The sequence below is a fragment of the Megalops cyprinoides genome, chromosome 12, assembly GCF_013368585.1.
Source record: "Megalops cyprinoides isolate fMegCyp1 chromosome 12, fMegCyp1.pri, whole genome shotgun sequence".
In the NCBI taxonomy this organism is placed as follows: Eukaryota; Metazoa; Chordata; class Actinopteri; order Elopiformes; family Megalopidae; genus Megalops; species Megalops cyprinoides.
In genome coordinates, this window is record NC_050594.1 from 22,865,123 (window position 1) to 22,886,696 (window position 21,574).

Sequence of the window (21,574 nt, forward strand, 5' to 3'; positions counted from 1 at the left end):
ATAACACAGAAATAACAATCCAGCTGTTTTTCTTCCACAACAGATTTCTTTTACTTATGTACTTATGTCTTATTTCTGTACAGAAGGAAATGGGGAAAGTTTTATATTATTGTGGCTCTCTGTCAAAAACAATGAGACTAATTTGCTTGCAAGCTAGCACCCTCTAGTGTTGGTCTTTGCGATGTTTCTCATTGTTATTACAGTACGTCTAAAGCAATATATAGATAACGATGACGTTGTTAAGTGTTGCACAAGGGAGCATGTGTGTGTGTGTGTGTGTGTGTGTGAATGTATACATAAACCCCACTGTCATGATTTGTGAACAACATTTGTGAAATATCTGCTTGTCATTCTATAATGACCAATCTTACTCCCTGAACAGATTTAAAGGATTTGATGAGTAACAGCTTGAGTATGTGCACCAGTCTGCTGGGGCACATCCATTTGCTTCAGGAATGTGCTGGATGGGTTGTAATACACAGATCCTTTGTGCATAAAATACACTAAAACAGTTCATTTAAAATGATAATTTTAAGATTCTGTGTTAAATGTTTGGCACTTGAAAAGGTGAAGCAAGTAGTGAAGATCATACAATTAGTTTGGGCTCCTGTTTTTAGTTTAATGTAATTGAAAAAATACATAAAGTTAAAAATGAAAACGTATAGGCCTACTGTAATCGTCGCTCCCGCCCTTTCATTTGAATAAGCACACAGGCAGACGGACTGCGCATGATTATCAGTTGCTCGGTGGATTTGTTGCTCCTGTCTGAGTAAATCTGCGGCCAACCATCCACAAGCAGTAGTACAGAGGCCTTTCCCCCTACTTCCTGCCATTACCATACACAACTACGAGGAGGTCGGAAAACGGCAGATTATTTCCAGTGAACTAACATAAACGACGGTAGATGCACAGGTAGGTTCAGACATTCGAAATTACCTTTCGATTTAACAAAACGCCGTCATGTTTTATTTTTAATTTGTATTCTTTACGTCACGGAGTGACTGGGGTCTAAAAACTTAATTTAGCTTTAGCGGACGCTGATGAACATTCACGTTCCGTCCTACCTCAAGAGTTTAAGTGACGTTCAGTATGTTGTATCCGCTCATAGAAATTGTAGCTGTTCATCATAAATGTACGTTATATCCCTGTTTTTACGAAGATTTATTACGCTGTGTTTTGTGAAAACGCGATGTTTAGGCTATGCATGTTACTGAATGCACTTTTAATTATAAAAGTGCATTAATCAGGATGGTGCAGCGTTAAAACAGAGGGAACTGAATAGTTTTCAAAGTAAACGAAACGGAGGTGAATCGGGCAGAAACGTTTAGGTTGCAATACAGCAATCAATTTGTGTAACAATATATCAATGGTTTGGACGAGGCGGCGATCTATTTACGTGTTGCTGTCAGTAACAGATGGCAGGGAGGGACAAGGGGCGTACCCTGTACTCTAACTCCAAAAATACATTTTGTAACGGATGAGAGCTAAAATTTTCAACCCACGGTTTTTCAGGGATGGAAAGTCACGGCACACTGGGATATAGGCGATGCTTTTTTCCCCTTCTGAATTGTTTCTTACGTGTACTTTGTTCGACATCATGATTGCCGTCTGTTAGGAAAATGCAAATATTTAATTGTAATTTTGCATGACTGTAGGAACTACCTGGTTAACCGTTGTGCATCGTACGGTGCTAAACAGGGGATGGATAGCTAATGAATTTCTCAAAACGGGGACAGATATCGTCCTCCGAATACGCATTACGTTTGCCCCTCAGGTTCCGCGTTTCACTTCTGACCATGAAGAAGAGGGGAAAGCATCTCTATAACAACGAGAAAACTGCGGTGGTAGATGAGTCATGCAGGAAAACCGGCTTAGTCACTCTTGACCCACATTAAAATGATACATTTTACACTGTTAAAAATCATATAGTGAAGTACTTATAGGTTGTATGGCTCAGAGGGTAGGCGGTGTCAGTTGTACACTGAAATGATCTAGGCTAGTCGTTATGCATGTGGAAAACGTCACAATATCATGCACATTCTTAAGTACGTTTGTTTTGTACAGTGTTGCAGCCTTTGGACGTTAAAATGACCAGATCTGGTACACTACTAAAGTCAGCTGGACAGATATAGTCTTTTTGTCAAGAATGCATAAGGAAAAAAAAAAATCAAATGCTGTCAGTAAAAGTGCATTAATGTTCCAGTGTGAAAGCCATTCTATCATATTTTAGGTATCTCATATGATACTGATATGGCTTACATACCTGGTGAATTCATACGGGAGTTTTTTTTTTTTGCAAATTGCATTTGGAAGTGGTCTAGCACTGTTGAAATGATAACAACTACAGGATAATTGTGTCTGGCTTCTGGCACCTATGGAAACAAATTTGAGTTAGTTATGCTTCAGATATCTCACAGTGAAAGTCATGTCTTATTCCACATGAAACCAAAATTGTAGATGGAGTAGTTTTTATTTTATTATTTTTTAAAATTTATTATATTTTATTAATATTTGTATGTGCAAGTGACTCACTCGTTTTAATGAGTTTTACAACTTAAAGAACACTCCCGGACAGAATGTCCAAGTTATAACTCAGTATGTTGGCAAACATAAAATTTCCTTTGTGGAGAAACAACATGACCACTTAACATTTATTACAGATAATGCCAAATACTTCAGTAACACACATTTCATTATTGTAGCCACAAGAAGAAAAACTTCTCTCAGAGTAACTGTTGCTTAACTGTTGTAAATGCTTTTTGTGAGACCATTTGAATTAAGAGTGCTATGGCACTCCCATTTGAATTTCCTGTCTTTTATCTTTCTTCCATTTAAAATGCAAGTTTTGTGTTGATCTAAAACTTGTAACCATAAATGGTAGCATTAAGTCTGTGTAAGCATGCTTGGAACTGCTGTTTAGCTGACATGTGCAGTATATTTGAAAGGGAAATTAAACTGGTCTCGTATCCTTAAACTTTCACCCTAGATTTGATATGTGAAGCAATAATCTTGTTTCATTTCAAAGAGAAAGCCAGGAAATTTGCTCTCAAAACATTTGCTCTAGGTGAATTTTCTCACTAAATTTAATGTGTGAGGTTCTTTTAACAGGTCTTTTACTGCCATTGGCAGTGAAAAGAAGTCAAGGGAAAATATAAGATGTTTTTTGTGCAACAAGGAATTACACCAGCTGTTTCATTTCATTGTCAAGTCACAGATAAACAGACACAGTGCAAATCAAAGTTAGTAATGGGTAATTGATTTAAGTGTCATTTTAATTTAATGAAACGCTTTTCTTGGTAGTGTCTTTATTGAAAGAGAATTTGTTGACTTAAGGCATTTCTGTGGAAACCGGGGAGCACAACGTGTGTTGGAAGATAAGTCACTGTCAGTGGCTGCCATCAAATCCAACAACATTTGTGTACTATGTGCACAAATCATTCAAAAGTAAAAAAAAAAAAAAAACAAAACAAAAAAAAAATTCACACTCAAGTGTTACCTCTGTATTCAAAGCCATTGCTGAATGCAAATTCATATGGTATACATGTAGATGCACACACCCTTAAACTCATTCACCCTTAAACTCATTCATTCTTTAAGGTCATTTTGCCCTAAGATCAAAGTTCATACCTCTTCCATGTGTATTTGAGTTTAGTGTTGGGAGTTCTAGGCCCAGAGAGAACCCTCTATATGTCTGGAACAGTTGTTAAGGTTTTTAGACACTCCGCTTAATACACTTAAATATTAATGGTGAGTGTTTTCTTCATTATTTCACAAGATAATTACCCTCCAATTCTAATTTTAGAAATAACCTACATAGCTGCTACCACTGATAAGGTGAAGTGACACATGAACATGATTCATAAGGACCAGGATTTAAATGGTGGTTGTGACGATGTTTCTGATGTAATAATAGAAAGAGATGTTGTACCTCTTTCTTGGTTGTACGGTTTTGTTTTTCATACAACTTTAGCTATTTAAGATGCTACTTGATGACATTAATATCTAAGGAGTAAAATGCAGCCATATTTTTAAAACTGTTCATTGGTTTATTGTAGGTCAGCATTTCTTGCATGTAGTCTGTTTAACCTTCAGTGAACAGCTTATCAGCGTTATTTAAAATGAATTGCTTGCTTGTATACAAAACAAAAATGTGATTTTTTTTTTTTATTAAAAGGAATACCTGTGCGTGTCATCATTTTTCAGTATTTGTTCCTTAGATTGTGTCATCAAGTGTTATCAGGATTGTAAGTTGATTTAGTATCAGCTGTTAGCGATCAATTGCTAATTAGACATCTTGCACTACATAGTTGTGGCTGAACAATAGCAAATGTTGGCTTCTTCCCAGACCTCAAAGTTTACCTTTAAAGGCACAGCGTTCATTTGTACAGGGATTATCCTGCTGTGTGATCTGCCACACTGTCACTGCACTCCTTTCTACACCAGGTTTCACAGGTGTTGATATTTTCAGGCATGCTGAGGTGGTCCTCATTCTGTCAACCACTGGTGGTCCTCCAGTGCCATTCGGGCAGTCTATGGAAAGGCTAGTGACCTCACGCGCTCTTGTCAGAATTGGAGCGAACATTTGTGAATGAGATTTGCCTCTCCAGATATATGAAAGGCTAAAACTGTATTAAATCATTACAACTTGTTATAGTTATTTTGTACTATATTTTTACGTTATGCTTGAGTGTACTCTGTGTTAAGTGGTCTGCCATAAAAAGCCTTAAGATACACAGGCATGTAGTAACAAGACGTCTCACGTTTTTTTCCCAGCACTGCCTCACGCCATGACCCAGCAAGAGCAGGATGAGTTTGGGGAAAGCATGGAAGGAGCTGTATCCTGGATGCAAGCGGTGCAGGAGAGACTGAGGGCCAATGATAACACCCAGGGGCCCAGGGCAGCACTGGAGGCCCGTCTCAGAGAGACAGAGGTGAGTGTGCACCATTCCCTCAACCCAGCTTCTAACTCATTTATTTTACACTGAAAGCATGTATGCTGTAGGCTCAAAAGAGAAATGACAAAGGTCAAACATTGAGCAAATGTGTTGGAATACCAATTGTTTCAGCACACTATGGAAAATATACAAATATCAACAGATAATAAGTAAAATTCATCCCTTGTAGTGCCATCTCTTTTTGTTGAGCATGATTTCTACACTTTATTTTTTTTTTTGTTATGATACCATCTCTTTTGTCATTATTTGAATATCTCAAATAATAGTAGGCTTTTAATGATAGCGATTGTATTAACTTCTGAAGTGATGAGATTTGTTGTGACAATCTGAAGGTTTTCAGTAGAGTTTCGTGTTGTCTCGTTGCAAGAAAATCCATGAGTCGGAGCATGAAGGTCGGGTGAAGGTGGATCAGGTTCTGGTGGCTGCGGAGGTTCTGCTGCAGAACGGTGACGAGGACACAAAACGTCAGACCCACGCCAAGCTGAAGGAGCTGAAAGCCTTGTGGGAGGAGACGTCCACTTACATAATTCACTGTCACAGGTACTGCCCTGGCAGCTGCCTCTGTTCCTGGAGAACTGCAAGTGTGCACGTTTCTCAAGAGACCATATGGTTTGAGTGAAGCACATTTCAGATACCTACTTGAATTGAAAGGTGGGCAGTACGTTGCCCAAGGTCAGAGTTCTGCGTGATTTTCATTCACATTCAGTTCTCAAGCGCTTGTTTCTACAATTAAAGTAGCAGGTGTACTGTGTAGGGCTGGAAATTCCAGGTCTGATCTAGTTGGCCAGAAGCCCATCTACACTACATTATTGGCATTTAGCAGACGCTCTTATCCGGAACAACTTGCATAGGTTACAGTTTTTACACGTTACCCATTTATTCAGCTGGATATTTACTGAGGCAATTCTGGGTAAGTACCTTCCCTAGGGGTACAACAGCACTGCCCCAGTGGGGAATTGAGCCAGCAACCTTTCAGTTATGAGTCCTGTTCCTGGCCACTGCTACACTGCCACTGCTGCCATATGCCGGATCTATGTTTGTGTTGTCCTCATGCTTGGCTGCTTTGTCCTGTCCGTCCCCGCCAGCCGGATCGAGTGGGTGTGGCTGCACTGGAGCGAGTACCTGAAGGCCCGCGAGGAGTTCGAGCTGTGGCTGGCGAAGATGCGGCGCACCCTGGAGCCCGAGCTGGAGCTGCAGCTGGGGGCCCGTGAGAAGCTGTGGCAGCTGGACCACCACCGCGTGCTGCTGAGCGACGTGCAGAGCCAGGCGCTGCTGCTGGAGAGGCTCCTGGACGAGGCCGCCACCCTGCACAACCGCACCCAGGACCCCAGCGTGGACGTGGAGGCGCAGGAGGGCCTTCAGGAAGCCTACAGCCAGATCAGGGACAAGGCGGAGGTGAGAGCCGCAGTGTCCGTGTCAGTGGCAGCCATGCCTGTTACTCTCGGCTCACTCTGATCACCTGCTTTGGCTGTTCTCACGCTGGAGAGAGAATGTAATGCGTGTCTTTATGAATGCATGATTCTAATCTAGAATATACGGTGGAAATCTTGAAATTGCCTTCATTTTGGTTCTAAGTGTAATCTCATACTAAAGAGGCAGAAAAAGGTGAAGCTGTTGCTTTTGTCACAGCGTCTGAAAATGAGCGATAGTGTGATGAGTCCCTGAACCTCTTCATTTTGAAGTTCCAAGTTTCTGTGTGCTGTAAGAGAGGCGGAGTTGGAGGAAATGCAGTTTCTTTATTCAAATAGAGAAATTTAAATTTCACTTAAATAAGAGGGGTAGAAAAAATCCCAGATCAGTTTAATCGTATGTGTGTTGACCGCATTTCAAGAACCCTGTGTCTCTTTGGAAGGCAGAGTCTTTGTCCTGAATTTTGTGTTTTGACTTTTTTCAGTCTTAAATCCACAGCAGGCTTGTAATGATTGGGAAGTGTCCTCTTTGTCAGGCGTCCTTTGTTTTAGCAGAAATGTGCATGAACATGCATTGCTTCGGGCTGAATGAAAGCAGCTTTTTGAAGTGGTTGTTGAATGCCAATGTAAATAATTGGTCCTTTTAATGACACATCAAAAAATGAAAATTTTAATACCCTATACTCTGTAGTGCAGTTTTTAAATGTAAGGTATAAATATGAAATATAAAAATGCTATTCTAGTAAATTGACCATCACTGTGCTGTATTAAACTATGTCGCTAAACATAGTTTACAAGTCCTTTGTAGTCAACATTGATCATGTCTGTTATATTTTCAGGAAAGGGTTTCATTGCTACAGAAAATTGCAGAGGAACATCAGTTGTATCAAAGCTGTGTTCAGAAGTTCCATGAGTGGCTGCTGTCAAAGACTGGGGAGCTCAACCAATGCTATGAAATGGAAGACACAGCAAAAAACAAGCTCAGAGCCCTACAGGTATGCTGTCTTAGAAGTAACTAAAAGCTGTCTAGGCATCAAGTTATATACATCATTTATATTTGCAAAGTATCTTGGCATGGGCATGGGCTGTTCTCTGGCCATTAGGACCTGTGTGAGAGTGTAGACAGCGAGGAGAAGACACTGCAGCACATCCAGGGTGTGGCGGAGGCCGTTAAGGCCAACACCTCCCCGGGGGGCACTGAGGTGGTCACCCAGGAGGTGGAGCAGCTTCAGCAGGCCTGGGAAAGGCTACATCAGGGCTTCGACCAGGCACAAGAAGGGCTCCACTCCACGCTGCACTCCCAGAACGAGTACTCCTCCCGCATTGACAAGCTCCGCAGCGACATCGCCCAGCTCCGTGGCCTGGTGCAAAGGATGAACAGAGAGCTGGAGAGCAAAGATGGAGAGAAGACTGAGGAGCAGCTGGTGGCCTTGTGGAGAAAGTACATGGTACGTTCCCACCCCTCCAATCCCTTATCGCTTTTCTAGGCTGTCGTTAGGGGCCAACCTTCTTCTCAAGCTGTAAATCACTCAGTGACACGTTAGCTTTTTGTGCTTGCTGTCTTAATAATTACCTCAAAGGAATTTACCCTCCGGCAAGACGCCTGAGAGGAGTGTCAAGAAGATGTTGAAATGTGAGCCTTTACTGAGACGCTTTTCTCACGTTTTTCGAGTTTTGTGTTGAGGCCCAAACATTATAGGGAGGTGTAAATACATGTGTAATGTTCTCTGCAAAAAGAGGAGTTGTGGAGGATGTCTGTGGAAAAACTGCACAGCACTGTTAATATTTGCTGTTTCTTTTTAACAAAGCAGGTGATATGTTATCTCTAGTTTATGTGTACAGGTCAGTCTAACTAAAAAAAAAACTTTTCTTTTGTAGAGCTTCTTTGGATTTTATTATGACTAGGTAGTCCCAGTTTAATTTGAGTTATTTTGCAGATTTACAGCTAATAGGTTTACACTGAGTTGGAACTCATCAGCAAAACGTATTTCACAAGTGTGAAACTCTTCTAAGTAGGTGAAAAAGCTACACAGTAATGCCTCTGATTCTGCTAATTGGTTAGCTTTGCAGCACTGAAAGAAATGTTGTTTCATCGTTCGAGTTTTATCTGTTAAGCTTTTTTCACTTTATATATTCTGGAGTTGCCATCTATCTATGCCCGTTTCCCAGAAAATCCGGAACACTCTGGCAGCAGAAGAATTTCACATTGAGCAGCTGAAGGCCCAGCTGAAGGAGCTGTTCCGCTTCTCTCAGGATGCCAAGCCCCTCTCTGATGACGTGCTGGCCATTGTCAAAGAATACCAAAGGTGAGCTTTCGGCGGTTCCCTTCATTGTCGTCATGAAATTTGGTGTGATTTACTTTGGTGTGCATGGCATTCATACTCTTCATGCAAATATATTCCATATTTACTACTGTAAATAACTGTAAACCTGTTATTTTTACATATAGTAGCATTATCTGTGACCTCCAAATTTGTCCCAGTGTGAAAGGCCGTGCCTTCAAGCTATCGACAGAGACTGAGGCGGGTTTGAGGCAGGTGCTGCAGGACCCGCTCCGTGGCTACAACCAGTGGAGCCAGCTTGTGTCCCAGATCCTGGAGGCGTCGGCCGAGGTCTCCGAGTTCTGTCACATCGCTGTGCTGGTGCAAAACATTGAGGTGAGAAGCCTCCTCTCCTCTCCTCTCCAGTCAGAACACATTAATGCAGGCAGTGTGACAGCGTAGCATAGTGGCAAGGAGCAGGGCTTGTAACTGAAAGGTTGCTGGTTTGATTCCCCACTTGGGCACTGCTGCTGTACCCTTGGGCAAGGTACTTAATCCAGAATTGCCTTAGTAAATATCCAGTGGTATAAATGGACAACATGTAAAAATTGTAAGCTATGTACGTCTCTCTGGATAACAGCTTCTGCTAAATAACAATAATGTTATTATTGTTACTTAGAATTAGATAAGAGTTAACTGTTCCTCACACCAAAGAGGAGAAAATGCAGGGAACACCATCTAGAGTCCTATGCTCTCCAAATACATAAGAATGCATTTCAGATGCCCTTAGATCCATTTCTGTATCTGGTACTCCATTTCTTTCACAGCATTTAGAATTGTTAAAACTATTCTGATTCATATTTTTAATGCTGCAATAGACGCCCAGTTTTAGAGGTGAAGGTGTTGTTGAATAAGGATCGGAAAGCTTATTGCCACAAATGAAAAACTCTCATTCTCACAGATTTTCTTCATTTCGAAATGGCCTAACTCTGCCTTGGTTTGTAAGCGTTCCTGTGGATAAAGTTTGAGTCATTTTCGGTGATCTTTAGCGCTGCCCTGAGTTACCCATAATTGTTGCTGAGGGGAAAGGTTGCCAACATTCCATTTCAAGAATGCATAACAGAAGGCAGTGGGAAGAGGGGCAGCCATGATGCATGCAGCAGCATTGTGAATCTGCTGTTTAATATAGATTCACAGCATGCACGTTTTGAAGTTCTCACCATATGCATTGCAAAAACAGGATTTTTCAGAGCAGATCAAAAATCTTGTCTGCTTCAGTTTAATCTCTGTTTAATGTGTAGGTCCATCTTTATAAAAAGCTTAGAACTGAAATGTGAAACCACTAATCCTTGCTGAAGGATTGCTGCAGAGAGAAGGGCAACAGCGCTGGTTCCAGGTTTGAAACGTGCATGTTAAGAATAAAGACTCACACACTTAATCTTTTTAATCTGGAAAAAAGGAATCAGGGGAGATTTGACTTTTTTAACATTTTTAGAAGAGATTAACAAAATAGACTAGCTAAGATATATTAAAATGTGCTCTGTCAGCAGAACCAGAAGACTTAGTTGGAAATTAATGTAAAAAGTAGTTACGTAAACTTTATAATGATAAAGAGAGAAAGTACTTATGATTATGAATAGGTTTTCTGTCAAAAAGTTGTAAATATGTAGAATAGCTCTCCAGGATCTGTAGTGGTAGCAAAGACCTTTACTGTTCAAGTCCGGGGTTGAGATGGTACTATATAGATTCTAGTGTCTATAGACAAAATATGAGCATAGCTGGGGTGAATGGCTTGCCTTGGTTAGTGAACATCTTATATTCTCATGAAAGACTAATTGTATATATACCTGCTGCAAAATATACATCTGTTATAGTGATTCTATATATAACATCTATTGTGATTTATCAGCAAGAAGTGCCACAAAGGTACCTTTCAAAAATTGCTTTACATACAAAGTATTGAAGTATGAGTTGTATTTCTATCTGTCAGGAATGTATTTATGACATGGCTGAGGACCTGTGAAGACCCACACAAACCTTTAAATTAATAACAAATAACCCAGTGGCATTATGCAAACAGATTCCCTTGCTGGTTTAATACAGGAAATACTATTTACAATAACTCTTCAAAGTGAAGTGGCCATGACTTTACAGCAGTGTAGCAACATACCCCTTGGAGGCTTATATATAGTCCATTTTATATCTTTGACACAAATCATTTACATGTTTCCTACCAGTTTGTTGAACATAGTGACATCAATTTAATTCATCTTTCTCACTGAATGTACATTCAGCCACTTTCATTTAGAATGGAGCAGTTCATGGTTTAAGGGAATAGAGCGTGTTACAGTTGTGCTAATTTTACCTTCCTTTTGCTGATGTAACTGTACCTCATACTGTATGTCTTCCTGCCTAAAATACATCCTACACATAAAGTGTAACTGTCAGTCGGCACATTATCCATGCCTGCCTTTGGTTAGGCTGTGCTGTCTGAGCTGACGTCTGCCTGTGCTCTCTCCTGCGCAGAAGCTGCTGAAGCACAGCTTCCAGCTGCAGGAGCGCCTCAGCCGGCTGCAGGTGAAGAGGGACCTGCTGGGCAGCGTGTTCGGCCAGGAGAAAGCGGAGAGCCTCCTGACGGAGCTCAGCGCCGCCACGAGAAACAGGGAACTGCTGCACAGCCAGCTGCTTCAGCGCAAGAGCCGCCTGCAGGTACAGCGCAGCACAGCACAGCGCGCAGGGAATGCATTACAGCACAGGGAAATGAGAACGCGCATCAGAGCACAACACACACAGTGTAGTACAGCACAGTACATACGGAAAGGGCTTTACGGCATAACATACAGGAAAAGTGCACTGCAGCATAGCATGTTGGAAAAATGCATTACAAAATAGTGTCCTAGGAAATTGGACTGTAGTTTAAGAAGAACTGCAGTGCAGCACAGCAGCCAGCAGTTTGTTCTTTTTCTGGCCTCAGTGCTCCCTCTAGTGTGGAAGAACGGGGTTGCAAGGCTTGCCTTCAAGGAGTGGAAGCAGTCAAAGGTTCTGATTCATTTATCAACTGCAGTGTACTTTGTCCTTTAGTCTGCTTGCTGCGAGCAAGCAGAAGTTACAAATTGCAATAACTGGTCTCCCGGTTTATCTGTTTTGTGCAGATAATTCAGACTAGTTCAGATGCAGGATTAATTGGTTTTTGAGTCCCTTAGAAGTTTCCATATTTTTGCATATTTTCTTTTTCCACTTTGTTCACCCAATTTGAATCACCACTTGGATACTAGGCTTTTACACCGGCCTGTGAACCTGGGTTAGTTCTGGGTTTGTTTTTGGTGTAAATTGGTTTTACTGGGTTATACAACCTGGCTCCGCAGCTGGATACGACCTGGTAAATTCCCAGGTCTGTTTCAGTGTAAAAGGGGATCCTAGATTCATTATCTGCATACGACGCACTCCTCGCTTTCCAACCCATGTTTATCTATTGTTGGTTACCCCTATGCTCACAATTACTGTCATGAAGGACGTCAGAAGAGCTATCGTCATATTTTCTTTAGATAGATTGTCATTCCAATTTCAGATTCCTTTCTGGGAATCCACACAATCGGGAAAACCAAAGGTTCTTCAAATTGGAGGTCAAAAGACTGCGGGAATTGGATTCAGATTAGCATCAACTGATACAGAGAATAAAATAATTTAAAAACGTGTCTGAACAGCGTCTGTTAAAAAAAGGTTTAGGCTTCTGAATTTTTCTGTGTTACTGCTATACTTTACTGTATATGTGCTATACTGCTATACTGGGGTGAATCTGGGTTTGTGTGTAAAAGTGAGTTAAGGGATGTGATAGGCTTGTCTTGAACCACAAGAGGTTCTCATACAATGAAGTGAGAAAACCCTCCTGAAATAACCACTCCTACAGCCCATGGAATGAATACAATGTATTACGCTGAAGTGGGCTCCTGGTCATTGTTGGGTGATGACACAGTTGGGCTTGACCCTTGGTGATAGGGCTTTACCCTGCGCTTAAAATGAGTGCTTTAGCTGACTGGGTCACTCAGGGCCCAGTTATTTTCAAGAGTTCACTGCAAGTCTCGTGCCAATGTCTTTATGTCTGTTGCCGACAGGGATTAATATCAAGAACAAAGGACTTTGGAGATGCGTATGAATCCATCCTCAAAAAACTGATTCTCATCCATGAGCGGTTCAGTGCTGCAGATGTACTACAACCTGATATATTGGCCAAAAAAAGCCAATCTGACCAGCTAAAGGTAAGCTGTGAGAATGGTCTTTATGTGATACACTTAGCAGGAAGACATCAGAATATACAGCACCAGTCAAATGTTGTGACACACCTGATTAAGATGATGGGAAACATGCATTCAAAGACATTTTCGTCTAAAGACTTATGTATGCTATATGCTTTGTTTCTTAGGCATAAACTTCACTATTTAAATTTGTATGAATTTCTTTCCAAAAAAATGTTTTTTTGCTACTGTTTTTGCTGTTTGTTTTCAGGGTTTGTTTCCTTTCAAATATATTGAGTAATAGACCAATGTTATCAGAATACTTTGAAGATTGGTATGAGGGTGTTTTATGTATATGTCAGATATATTCAGGTAATCTTTAATACTTATTAAATAACCTGAAGCAAATAATTACGTTTTGCAAAGAGGTGATAAAATAACACTATCTGAAATTTCAGCTTCAAAAGCACTGACATTTGAAGTGGTCATTTATGAAGATGCAATTACAGTCCCTGAATGGACAGTCCTGACTGTGTTGCTTTGATAATCCCCACAATGCATTTAGAGTCTTATCTAGCTAATTTACTTTTTGCACATGATCAAACTCTGTTAGGTGCTGCTTAAGTAAGTTGAGCGCTGCTGTTCTGAAGAGATAATGACACAGATTGGTATTCACAGGTTATCAAGAAGGACCTGGAGGAATGTGAGGCTCACATTACAGCTCTGGAGACGCTGGTGGCGTCAAACCCAGCCAACAAGATGAAGTTTGATCAGCTCTACGCAGAGTGGAAGGCGCTGTATAAAGCGGTTAGGGTAGGCAATGACTTTTCAGTTTAACACCCCATTCGTTTTGGCCCACGTTTCAGTCACAGGTTTGAAAGATGAAGGCAAGATGAAAGATAAAAGCTGGGTGGACGTTGACAGTCTGAATAAGTAGATGACTCTGTGAATGCTTACACTGCCAGTGTCAACATAGTTTTGTATTTTAACTTGCCTCTTTTTGCCAGTTGTGAGATATTAAAACTGTCAGATCATTCCAGAGTAACACTTTTTGTCATGTTTCTGTCTGTTTGGATATTGACATTAAGAGGACAGTCTGTCGATAGTTGTGCATTCAGCTGTTTGTTGTGTGCCCTCATGCTGTCGGCTATGAGGCCTGCAACCCGGTCGGTCAGTGTGGGAATTCCTTTGTGTCCCAGGTGAAAGTGGGCGAGAGTGAGCAGAGTGTCACCGAGCACGAGACCTTCCATGAAAACCTGCTGAACATGGAGAAGTGGCTGATGATCATGAGGCAGAAGCTGGAGTCCTTCTGCAGTGCCGGCGGGCAGTGGAGTGTGGAGAACCGGCTCCATGAGGCAGAGGTGTGTCCTCGAATCCGTTCCTCTACATAAACCCCACCCCCAAAACAGTGGTGCTTGTTTCAGCACTCCTGTCATACCATTACATTACATTACATTACATTACATGCATTTAGCAAACGCAGCGCAATAGAACGTAAGTGTATCCATTCAAGTTGAATGAACAACAGTGCCAGACCAGGCTAATAGCATACCCAGACCAGTGAGTGTGAGCATCAGACAATTCAGGCCCTACCACAAGTTAACTTGTGCAATCTCACTAGGCAATGGAAGCCAAGTAAATGTAAATGTAAATGTAAGTGTACTACAATACATCAGTTAATAGAACACAATCCAAAATACATCACAATATTACACTTAAAATAAACATCAAATGCTAGCGGTAGCAGGTGTTAGGGGACGAGGACGGAAGGGGATTGCAGATTCTGCAGGCTTTTCATGTCCGATAGCTAAAGAACAGTAAAGATGGTAGAAGTCCTCATGCATCTGTATCTTAGTAGCTGGAAGCACTGTTGGTAGTAAGGGGCTGTCCTTTCTATGGACAGAATAGAAAACTGCCCGAGCACATTGATGAAGGCATTGTGCTGTAGAGGACACTGTCCTTTAGATGAGACGTGTAACCAAGGTCCTGACTCACTGTATCACAAGCGATTCCATGGCACGTATGGCAAACAACTGGAATTTCTCTAACGTCATGGCCAAATTCCAAATCTGGGCACGTAATCATCTTCCAGTTGAACTGGCTAATTAAACCCCTCCCTCTCCACCTCAGCTAATGTGTGAGTGTTCAGCTCATGAGTGTTCTGCTGCACAAACAATTGCCATTCATCACCAGATGGGTGTTACTTATTAGTCATGTTTGAGGTGAGTAACGCCACTTCTCACCACTGTAAAGCAACTTGAACTTCATGAAAGCTGCTGAATCAATGCATCTTTATGTATTACCTATGTATGTATTTATTTATGTATTTATGTATGTTTGTTGTTATTGTATTGTTATTATGAGTTCCTGAGGGGCATGTTTCTTAGGTTTACTGCCTCATAACTATTCCTTTATCAACACCTGCTAGCATCTTAAGAAATACAGCCCATTTATCATCAAACTGCTGAGTCACAGTGTTATTATATCTGTTACTGTACCCATCAATAACATATGTGCAGAAATATCAGACCTCCTCAAAGACAAAATGATACTCTCCTCTAGAGGGCGCTGGGAGAGTTTCCAGAGAAGGAGCTCCAGCTGCACCAGACAGAGGTGCAGGGTCAAAGGGTGCTGGCCAGGACCTCAGAGGAGGGCAGGGTGCACATTCTTCGGGACCTGCAGCGTCTGAAGGAGTCCTGGACATCCCTCCATGCCCTTAGTCTCAACATCTACAGGTCTGCTTGTTTCCTGTGGCAAATTTGTGTTCTTGATAATCTCTTATTGCTATGGATTTGTGGCACTGCTAACAAACAGGACTGATTTAGCATTTTACACATACTCTGTCACTGTTTGGTGCCACAGTCTGACAGAAAGAAAAAGCTGTCAGACAGTGATGCTGTAGCAATGGTCTTCAGCCTAAAAATTGGAAACTTAGAATATTCTCACTTGTCCTCTTCAAAAAAGGGGAGATTATCTAAAGTACCCCTTCTGTTCCACATGAATTTCACTTACTGTCCTCACAGTCAACCTCCTTTCACCATTCTAGCATAATTGTAGTTTACTTTGAAATGCCGCCGTATTCCTTCATCCCTAAAGGTGTAATGGTGTTTCCATTCTTTCTGCAGTTTGCTGAGTGGAAGCGGAGCTTCAGGAAGCAAAGACATCTCTGTGATAGGAAAGGATTGCTATGATGTGTATGATAATGACAGTGACAGCGATGAAGTCAGAGGCATAGCGGAGGAGCATCATGGGACAAACAGGGGAATGTTGGTGGTGGAAGGAGGTGACTACTTCAGACAGAGAGAGTGGGAGCGCGGCGCCGAGGGGTATTTGGAGGGAGCAGTTCGGAAGCGCAGTTTCGAGGTGGAGGGAGGATTTGGTGTTCGAGGTGAGGGAGCGGGCAGATGGGACCACCGCAGCGAACTGCCCCCGGCTCAGAACCTAGCAGGACCTGGTGAAGGAGAGTACTTCAGAGGGGGCTATGGCAGTGGATGGGAAGGGGAATTGAACCCTGACGGCCAGTCTGAAGGTTGCATTAGGGCAGTGGCATTCCAAGGTGGACGTGGTCAAAGTAGCAAACGAAGGTATAGGGAAGGAAGTGGTGAGGGCAGTGAGGAAGAGAGAGGAGAAAGCCCTTACCGAGGAGGGCTGACCAGGCGGATGAAATCCAGAGGAGAGGCTTTGGCAGAAGACCTACAGTCTCGACAACGACCTGCTGGGACATCATCTGTGGATGGATCATTCCAGCACAGACTGGTAAAGTGCCATAATTAAGCATCTTTTTGTGTTTTTTTTTTTCCTGCTTGCATTTTTAAAATGTATGTACAACTACTGTTTCATGGGTGGAGGGGAGGATCTGTACTGTTGTAGGGATGTACGAGGATGGAGTAGCAGTGTTGCATAGTGTAAAGGAACAGGACTCGTAACTGAAAGGTTGCCAGTTTGAATCCATACTGGAGCTCTGCTGCTGTACCCTTGAGCAAGGTACTGAACCCAGAATTGCTGCACTAAATAGCCAGCTGTATAAATGGGTAACATGTAAAAATTGTAACCTGTGTAAGTCACTCTTGATAAAAGTGTCTGCTAAATGCTTGTAATGTAATAATGTATGCAATGAGCGTGTCATGCTCTGTTTTCCAGGTGGGTTCAGAGGACTCTCAATGTCGGGCGGAGTTTGCTGCACGTATGAGAGAGTTCGAGGCATGGCTACAGGGGGAGAATGGTGTACTCTCCAAGATTTTGAGTCAAAAGGAGATTCCCAGTGCAAAGGAGCTCAAGAACAGACAGCAAACACTGAAGGTTAGTAGATTCTAATTTCTGTCATAAGACCTACAAGCATTGCATTATATATAGTATTATAGAAACACTTGCATGTGTTACCTGTTCTGCTTAGATGTCAGTACTTCGTTATTCAAATTAAATGATACAATACTGTAAATACATTTTTGCAAATAATTTAGTAAAGCAAACACATTTTGAATCTGCGAGGAATTCTGAGTACTCGCATCAGCAGGTTTTTACTTGCCTAACTCTGCCGGTTTGGTGGCGGATGTTCATTTTTGGTCCAGGATTGTGGTAGGATTGATGTTCCCTGGATCATGCTCAGTGCTTCCCTGCATTTATTCCCCCTCTCAGGACTTGCGGTCCCGTGTGGGCTGGGGGCAGAGCCAGTTTCAGCTGCTGCTGGGGTCCCGGGAGAATATGGGGAGCATAGGGGAGGTGGAAGACCAAGGCTTGGATGAGCTGCGGTACCGCTGGATGCTCTACAAATCCAAGCTGAAGGACGCAGGAGATTTGAAGGCCAGTCAGCGCTACCAGGTAACTGTTGCAACGAGGAGGAATCATTCAAGTCAGCACTGATAACAAGTGGACTGAGTACTAAATGCTAATGGTAGTTTTGTTCCATTCATTCATGATAACATCTGGCATTCTGTTCCTACTGCATATGTTTGGCCTTAATTCTATAATAAATACAGATAATGTGAAATTTATATAGATGCTGCAAGATTCCTTATAAGTTATTCCTTGTAACAACCACAAGGTGGTGCTCTAACATCCATACGCAGTTACGAAAGGAATGGAAGCATTTTCTTGTCAGCATAGACAGAAAATGTGCTTTACTTTTGCTGAAGTTGGGAGTGCAGTCCTTTGAGAACTATGCTTCATATTTTTACAGGTTGTCAGCACTCCAGCCGATGAACCTATGAGGACCGGAAAGGTAAACAGACTTTTTCAAGAATCTTAAACTATAAATGCACTGATTGCAGTTATGTGCCAACACATGTATTGTGAGACCAAATTATGTGTATTTTTGAACTGTTTTGCGTCAGTCACAGAGCTGAAACCACAAGGACAGAGGTTGATAAGCAGCAAAAGAAATGCAGTTTTGAATGCCAAAATATGTCGTTGACAGCGTATTTCTTCAATTAGTGTCACATTTTCAAGATCGACCTTGACGTCAAGTCTGGTAATTGAGAGAATAATCAAGCATTTGAGAGCTAGATTAAGAACAGGAATGACCATGTATGGAAACCCCTCCCTAACTTCTGCTTCACCAAAATGTACCAGACCTGATAAATCTTACACTGTACAGTGTCATCCACAGCATAAAATGTCATTTATTACAGTGGAGTTGTTTAACACTTTTTATGCAAACAGTCCATACATCAGATACATATACATTTCCTTTATTCAGGAAAGAATAAATTATGTATACACTGGAAAAGTTCCAGTGCAGGGAATTTTTTTTTCCATTCGTGTTAAAACTTATTCTGCGCTGAGCTTGAGCGAAAACAGGCAACAGGTTTGTGGCACAAGGGTAAAGGGTCAGTCCTGTTGGGAGGTGGTCAGACCAATTCAACCTCTTCATCAAAACAGAATTAATTTTGGGGCACTGTGGGTAGTCAGAGATTAAGAAATGTCAAATCCCCGGTCTTAATTCAGCCCCCGCAGTGTAAGAGTTTCAGGGAATGTGGCACGCATGGCGGATATTTCCCCTACGAGTCCAGAGGATTTTCACCTTGTTTCACACCTTGCTTTTGCCATCTGCGAGGTCTGAAATGAGCGACTCCTCTGTGTCAGTTGTCAGTGAGGGGCGGCAGGTGTACGCCCAGGTTAAAAATAGAACAGTTGATAAAATTGGCCCAGTTTGTCACCTTAGTGAATATCAGTAAGCAAAACAAACTTGTAAAAGATGTATATATCTTTTTCATTAGGGCTGCTTTGAAGGCCAGTCAGATGAATCCATTTGGTTTTAAAAATCTGTTATTTGTGTACTTTTACCATGTCAAAGACCATTATTACTGTACTTCTACAGGCAATAGTGGTGACAGTGCTTATTAGCAGCGCAGTAAAGGTAGACATTCCTTTGAATACAGACACAGCACCCAGTCTCGTGGCTGAAAATGTGGTATTAACACGCCCAGAGGGGTCCCATTACTCAGTATCCTGTCATTATATGGCTGTAGAATCACACAGGCGTGGCCACGGCACCTATTCGCCAAGCCTGCTAAACTACTGTTATCACATACTTTTCTGTCACTGTCAGTATGTCTCTCTACCTTGCATGTGAAATGAATACAGACGAAGATCGCAAAGATCGAAGTGTTAGCTAGGGCACAGTACTCTGCTAAGCTACCAGCCTTTTCCTTTAAGACTGAGAGGCACAGGCCTAACTGAAGGAGGGGGAAAAAAATTTGCTCTGTTCTGCTTGTGTTTTTAATGCTCCGTGCCCACCTTTGTGTAAACACTGAGATTTAAGGCACATGCCAAGAGCTGTGTTTGGGTGGAGGTGGGATGCGTGGTGCTGGAGAGAGAGAGGCTCCGGGCCCGGGCTCATCCGCCTCCCCCACAGGAGCGCTCTCTCCCGCTCTGTAGTGCCGCGGCGGAGGCGTCGATGGAGAGGCTCGCGCTCTGCCACGCTGCCATCTCCGTGCCCTCCTCGGCGGTGCGAGGGGAGCGGTCACGTGTGGGCGGAGAGTTGCGCGTACAAAAGAAAAAATGGGCTCTTGAGCGTATTCTGAATGGTGTGGCCTCGATACGAGCAAATTTTATGTAACAGCGTCCGCAGTTAGACTGAGTAATTGGCGTGAATGTTTAGCATATTTTTTCTAATGTGTTTGTTTATGAGAGATTGTATTGTGTTAATGAATTGTGTTACCGATGGTTGTTGCTTTACGAAGCATTATTTCACTATTTGTTTAAATATGACATGGAATCTCACTTAAATGTACTTCTGCGTAATGATGCACAGCTCCTGAATTTACATTAAATGTCCGTTATTGGTGTAGTCACAGTGTAGTCACAATGTAGTCACAATAACAAACAATGTTCAAACTCAGTGTTCAGTTGAAAAGCAGAAATTAGGTGTGCCGTGACTGTGTCATAGAAGGTGGAGCAGTGTCTGATTTTAGGGGATAAAGCGAATCCGATGTGGCCACTGAAGGAGGACTGTGTGGGCTTGTTTTCACTCCTGGTGATTCATATGTGCTGATAATGATGTGTTATTATGGAAGCTAGGAGTGTGTTTGTGTGTGTGTGTGTGTGTGTGTTATTGACTCTGTGTGTCTGTGTGTGTGTGTGTTACTGACTCTGTGCATGTGTGTGTGTGTTATTGACTCTGTGTGTGTGTGTGTGTGTGTGTGTGTGTGTGTGTGTGTGTGTGTGTGTGTGTGTGTGTGTTACTGACTCTGTGCGTGTGTGTGTGTGTGTGTGTTACTGACTGTGCATGTGTGTGTGTGTGTGTGTGTGTGCGTGCGTGCGTGCGTGTGTGTGCATGTGTGTGTGTGTGTGTGTGTGTGTGTGTGTGTGTGTGTGTGTGTGTGTGTGTGTGTTACTGACTCTGTGCATGTGTGTGTGTCATTGACTCTGTGTGTGTGTGTGTGTTACTGACTCTGTGCATGTGTGTGTGTTACTGACTCTGTGCATGTGTGTGTGTGTGTGTGTGTGTGTGTTATTGACTCTGTGCGCGTGTGTGTTTCAGCAGAAGCACTCCGGGTTCCTGTACCGCGTGTGTCGTGTGGCCCTGCCCCTCCAGCTCCTGCTGCTCGCTCTGCTGCTGCTGGCGTTCTTCCTCCCTATGATGGACGAGGGCACCAGCTGCTCCCTCACCAACAACTTCGCCCGCTCCTTCAACATCATGCTGCGCTATCACGGCCCGCCGCCCACGTAAAACACCCCCTCCACAGGTTCAACAGGACCTCCACACCCCAAGGTGCTTCCACCAACACACTGATTGCAAAGACACCTTCCATTTAATATCGGTTTAACATAACATGGCACATGAAGATGTTTCAGCTGTCCAGTTATAGGCTAAGCTTCCCTAATAAATTCCTCAGTAAGTGAAGGAATAATAACGTATCGGGATGAGAGCATGTTTTTCACATTGTTAAGAAAACAAACGCACACCGTAAGATTTCCTTGTTGGTCACTCTTCGCTTTCTTCTTGAATAGACTGCTTCGCCTGCATATGCATATATATGGCTTATACAGCCTAATAGGCTTAGACTGAGCTGCTAAACAAACTACATTACTATTAAGCGCAAGCTAATTCAGTTTCTTGAACATGGAAACGTCAAGCTGTCAAAGATGACTTTCACAAGTAATTGTTTTTCTTTGTTTTGTTTTATCAGCATGTCCAGACAGTAGTTTGGGTTTTTGAAAGCAACAGTTGTGTCCTTAATACTTACTCGTATTCTGCTGAAATATCTGAAACTTGT

The 21,574-nt window shown here is 42.3% G+C and overlaps 1 protein-coding gene across 2 annotated transcripts; it reads left to right on the top strand.

Moving 5' to 3' along the window:
- Window positions 1–793: 793 nt before the first annotated feature.
- LOC118787529 (nesprin-3-like) lies at window positions 794–21,365 on the top strand. Of its 2 annotated transcripts, none has more exons than XM_036543119.1 (18): window positions 794–912; window positions 4,774–4,931; window positions 5,323–5,495; window positions 6,041–6,350; window positions 7,204–7,359; window positions 7,468–7,812; window positions 8,534–8,670; window positions 8,847–9,021; window positions 11,152–11,334; window positions 12,738–12,881; window positions 13,536–13,670; window positions 14,057–14,218; window positions 15,420–15,592; window positions 15,983–16,613; window positions 16,998–17,156; window positions 17,493–17,675; window positions 18,034–18,075; window positions 20,839–21,365. In XM_036543119.1, the coding sequence occupies exons 2-18, from the start codon at window positions 4,788–4,790 to the stop codon at window positions 21,025–21,027; spliced, it is 3,441 nt and encodes a 1,146-aa protein (XP_036399012.1). In that variant the 5' UTR covers window positions 794–912; window positions 4,774–4,787; the 3' UTR covers window positions 21,028–21,365. The 2 variants fall into 2 exon arrangements, with proteins under 2 accessions (XP_036399012.1, XP_036399014.1); XM_036543121.1 differs by having other exon boundaries at window positions 20,842–21,365.
- The last annotated feature ends 209 nt before the right edge of the window (window positions 21,366–21,574 follow it).

What these genes read in the sequence shown, in the direction of transcription:
- LOC118787529 (XM_036543119.1), top strand. Translation starts at nt 4,788, where the DNA reads ATGACCCAGCAAGAGCAGGATGAGTTTGGGGAAAGCATGGAAGGAGCT. An exon ending in CCCGTCTCAGAGAGACAGAG is followed by an intron (nt 4,932 to 5,322) that starts GTGAGTGTGCAC and finishes TCTCGTTGCAAG; the next exon opens with AAAATCCATGAGTCGGAGCA. An exon ending in CCTTGTGGAGAAAGTACATG is followed by an intron (nt 7,813 to 8,533) that starts GTACGTTCCCAC and finishes CCCGTTTCCCAG; the next exon opens with AAAATCCGGAACACTCTGGC.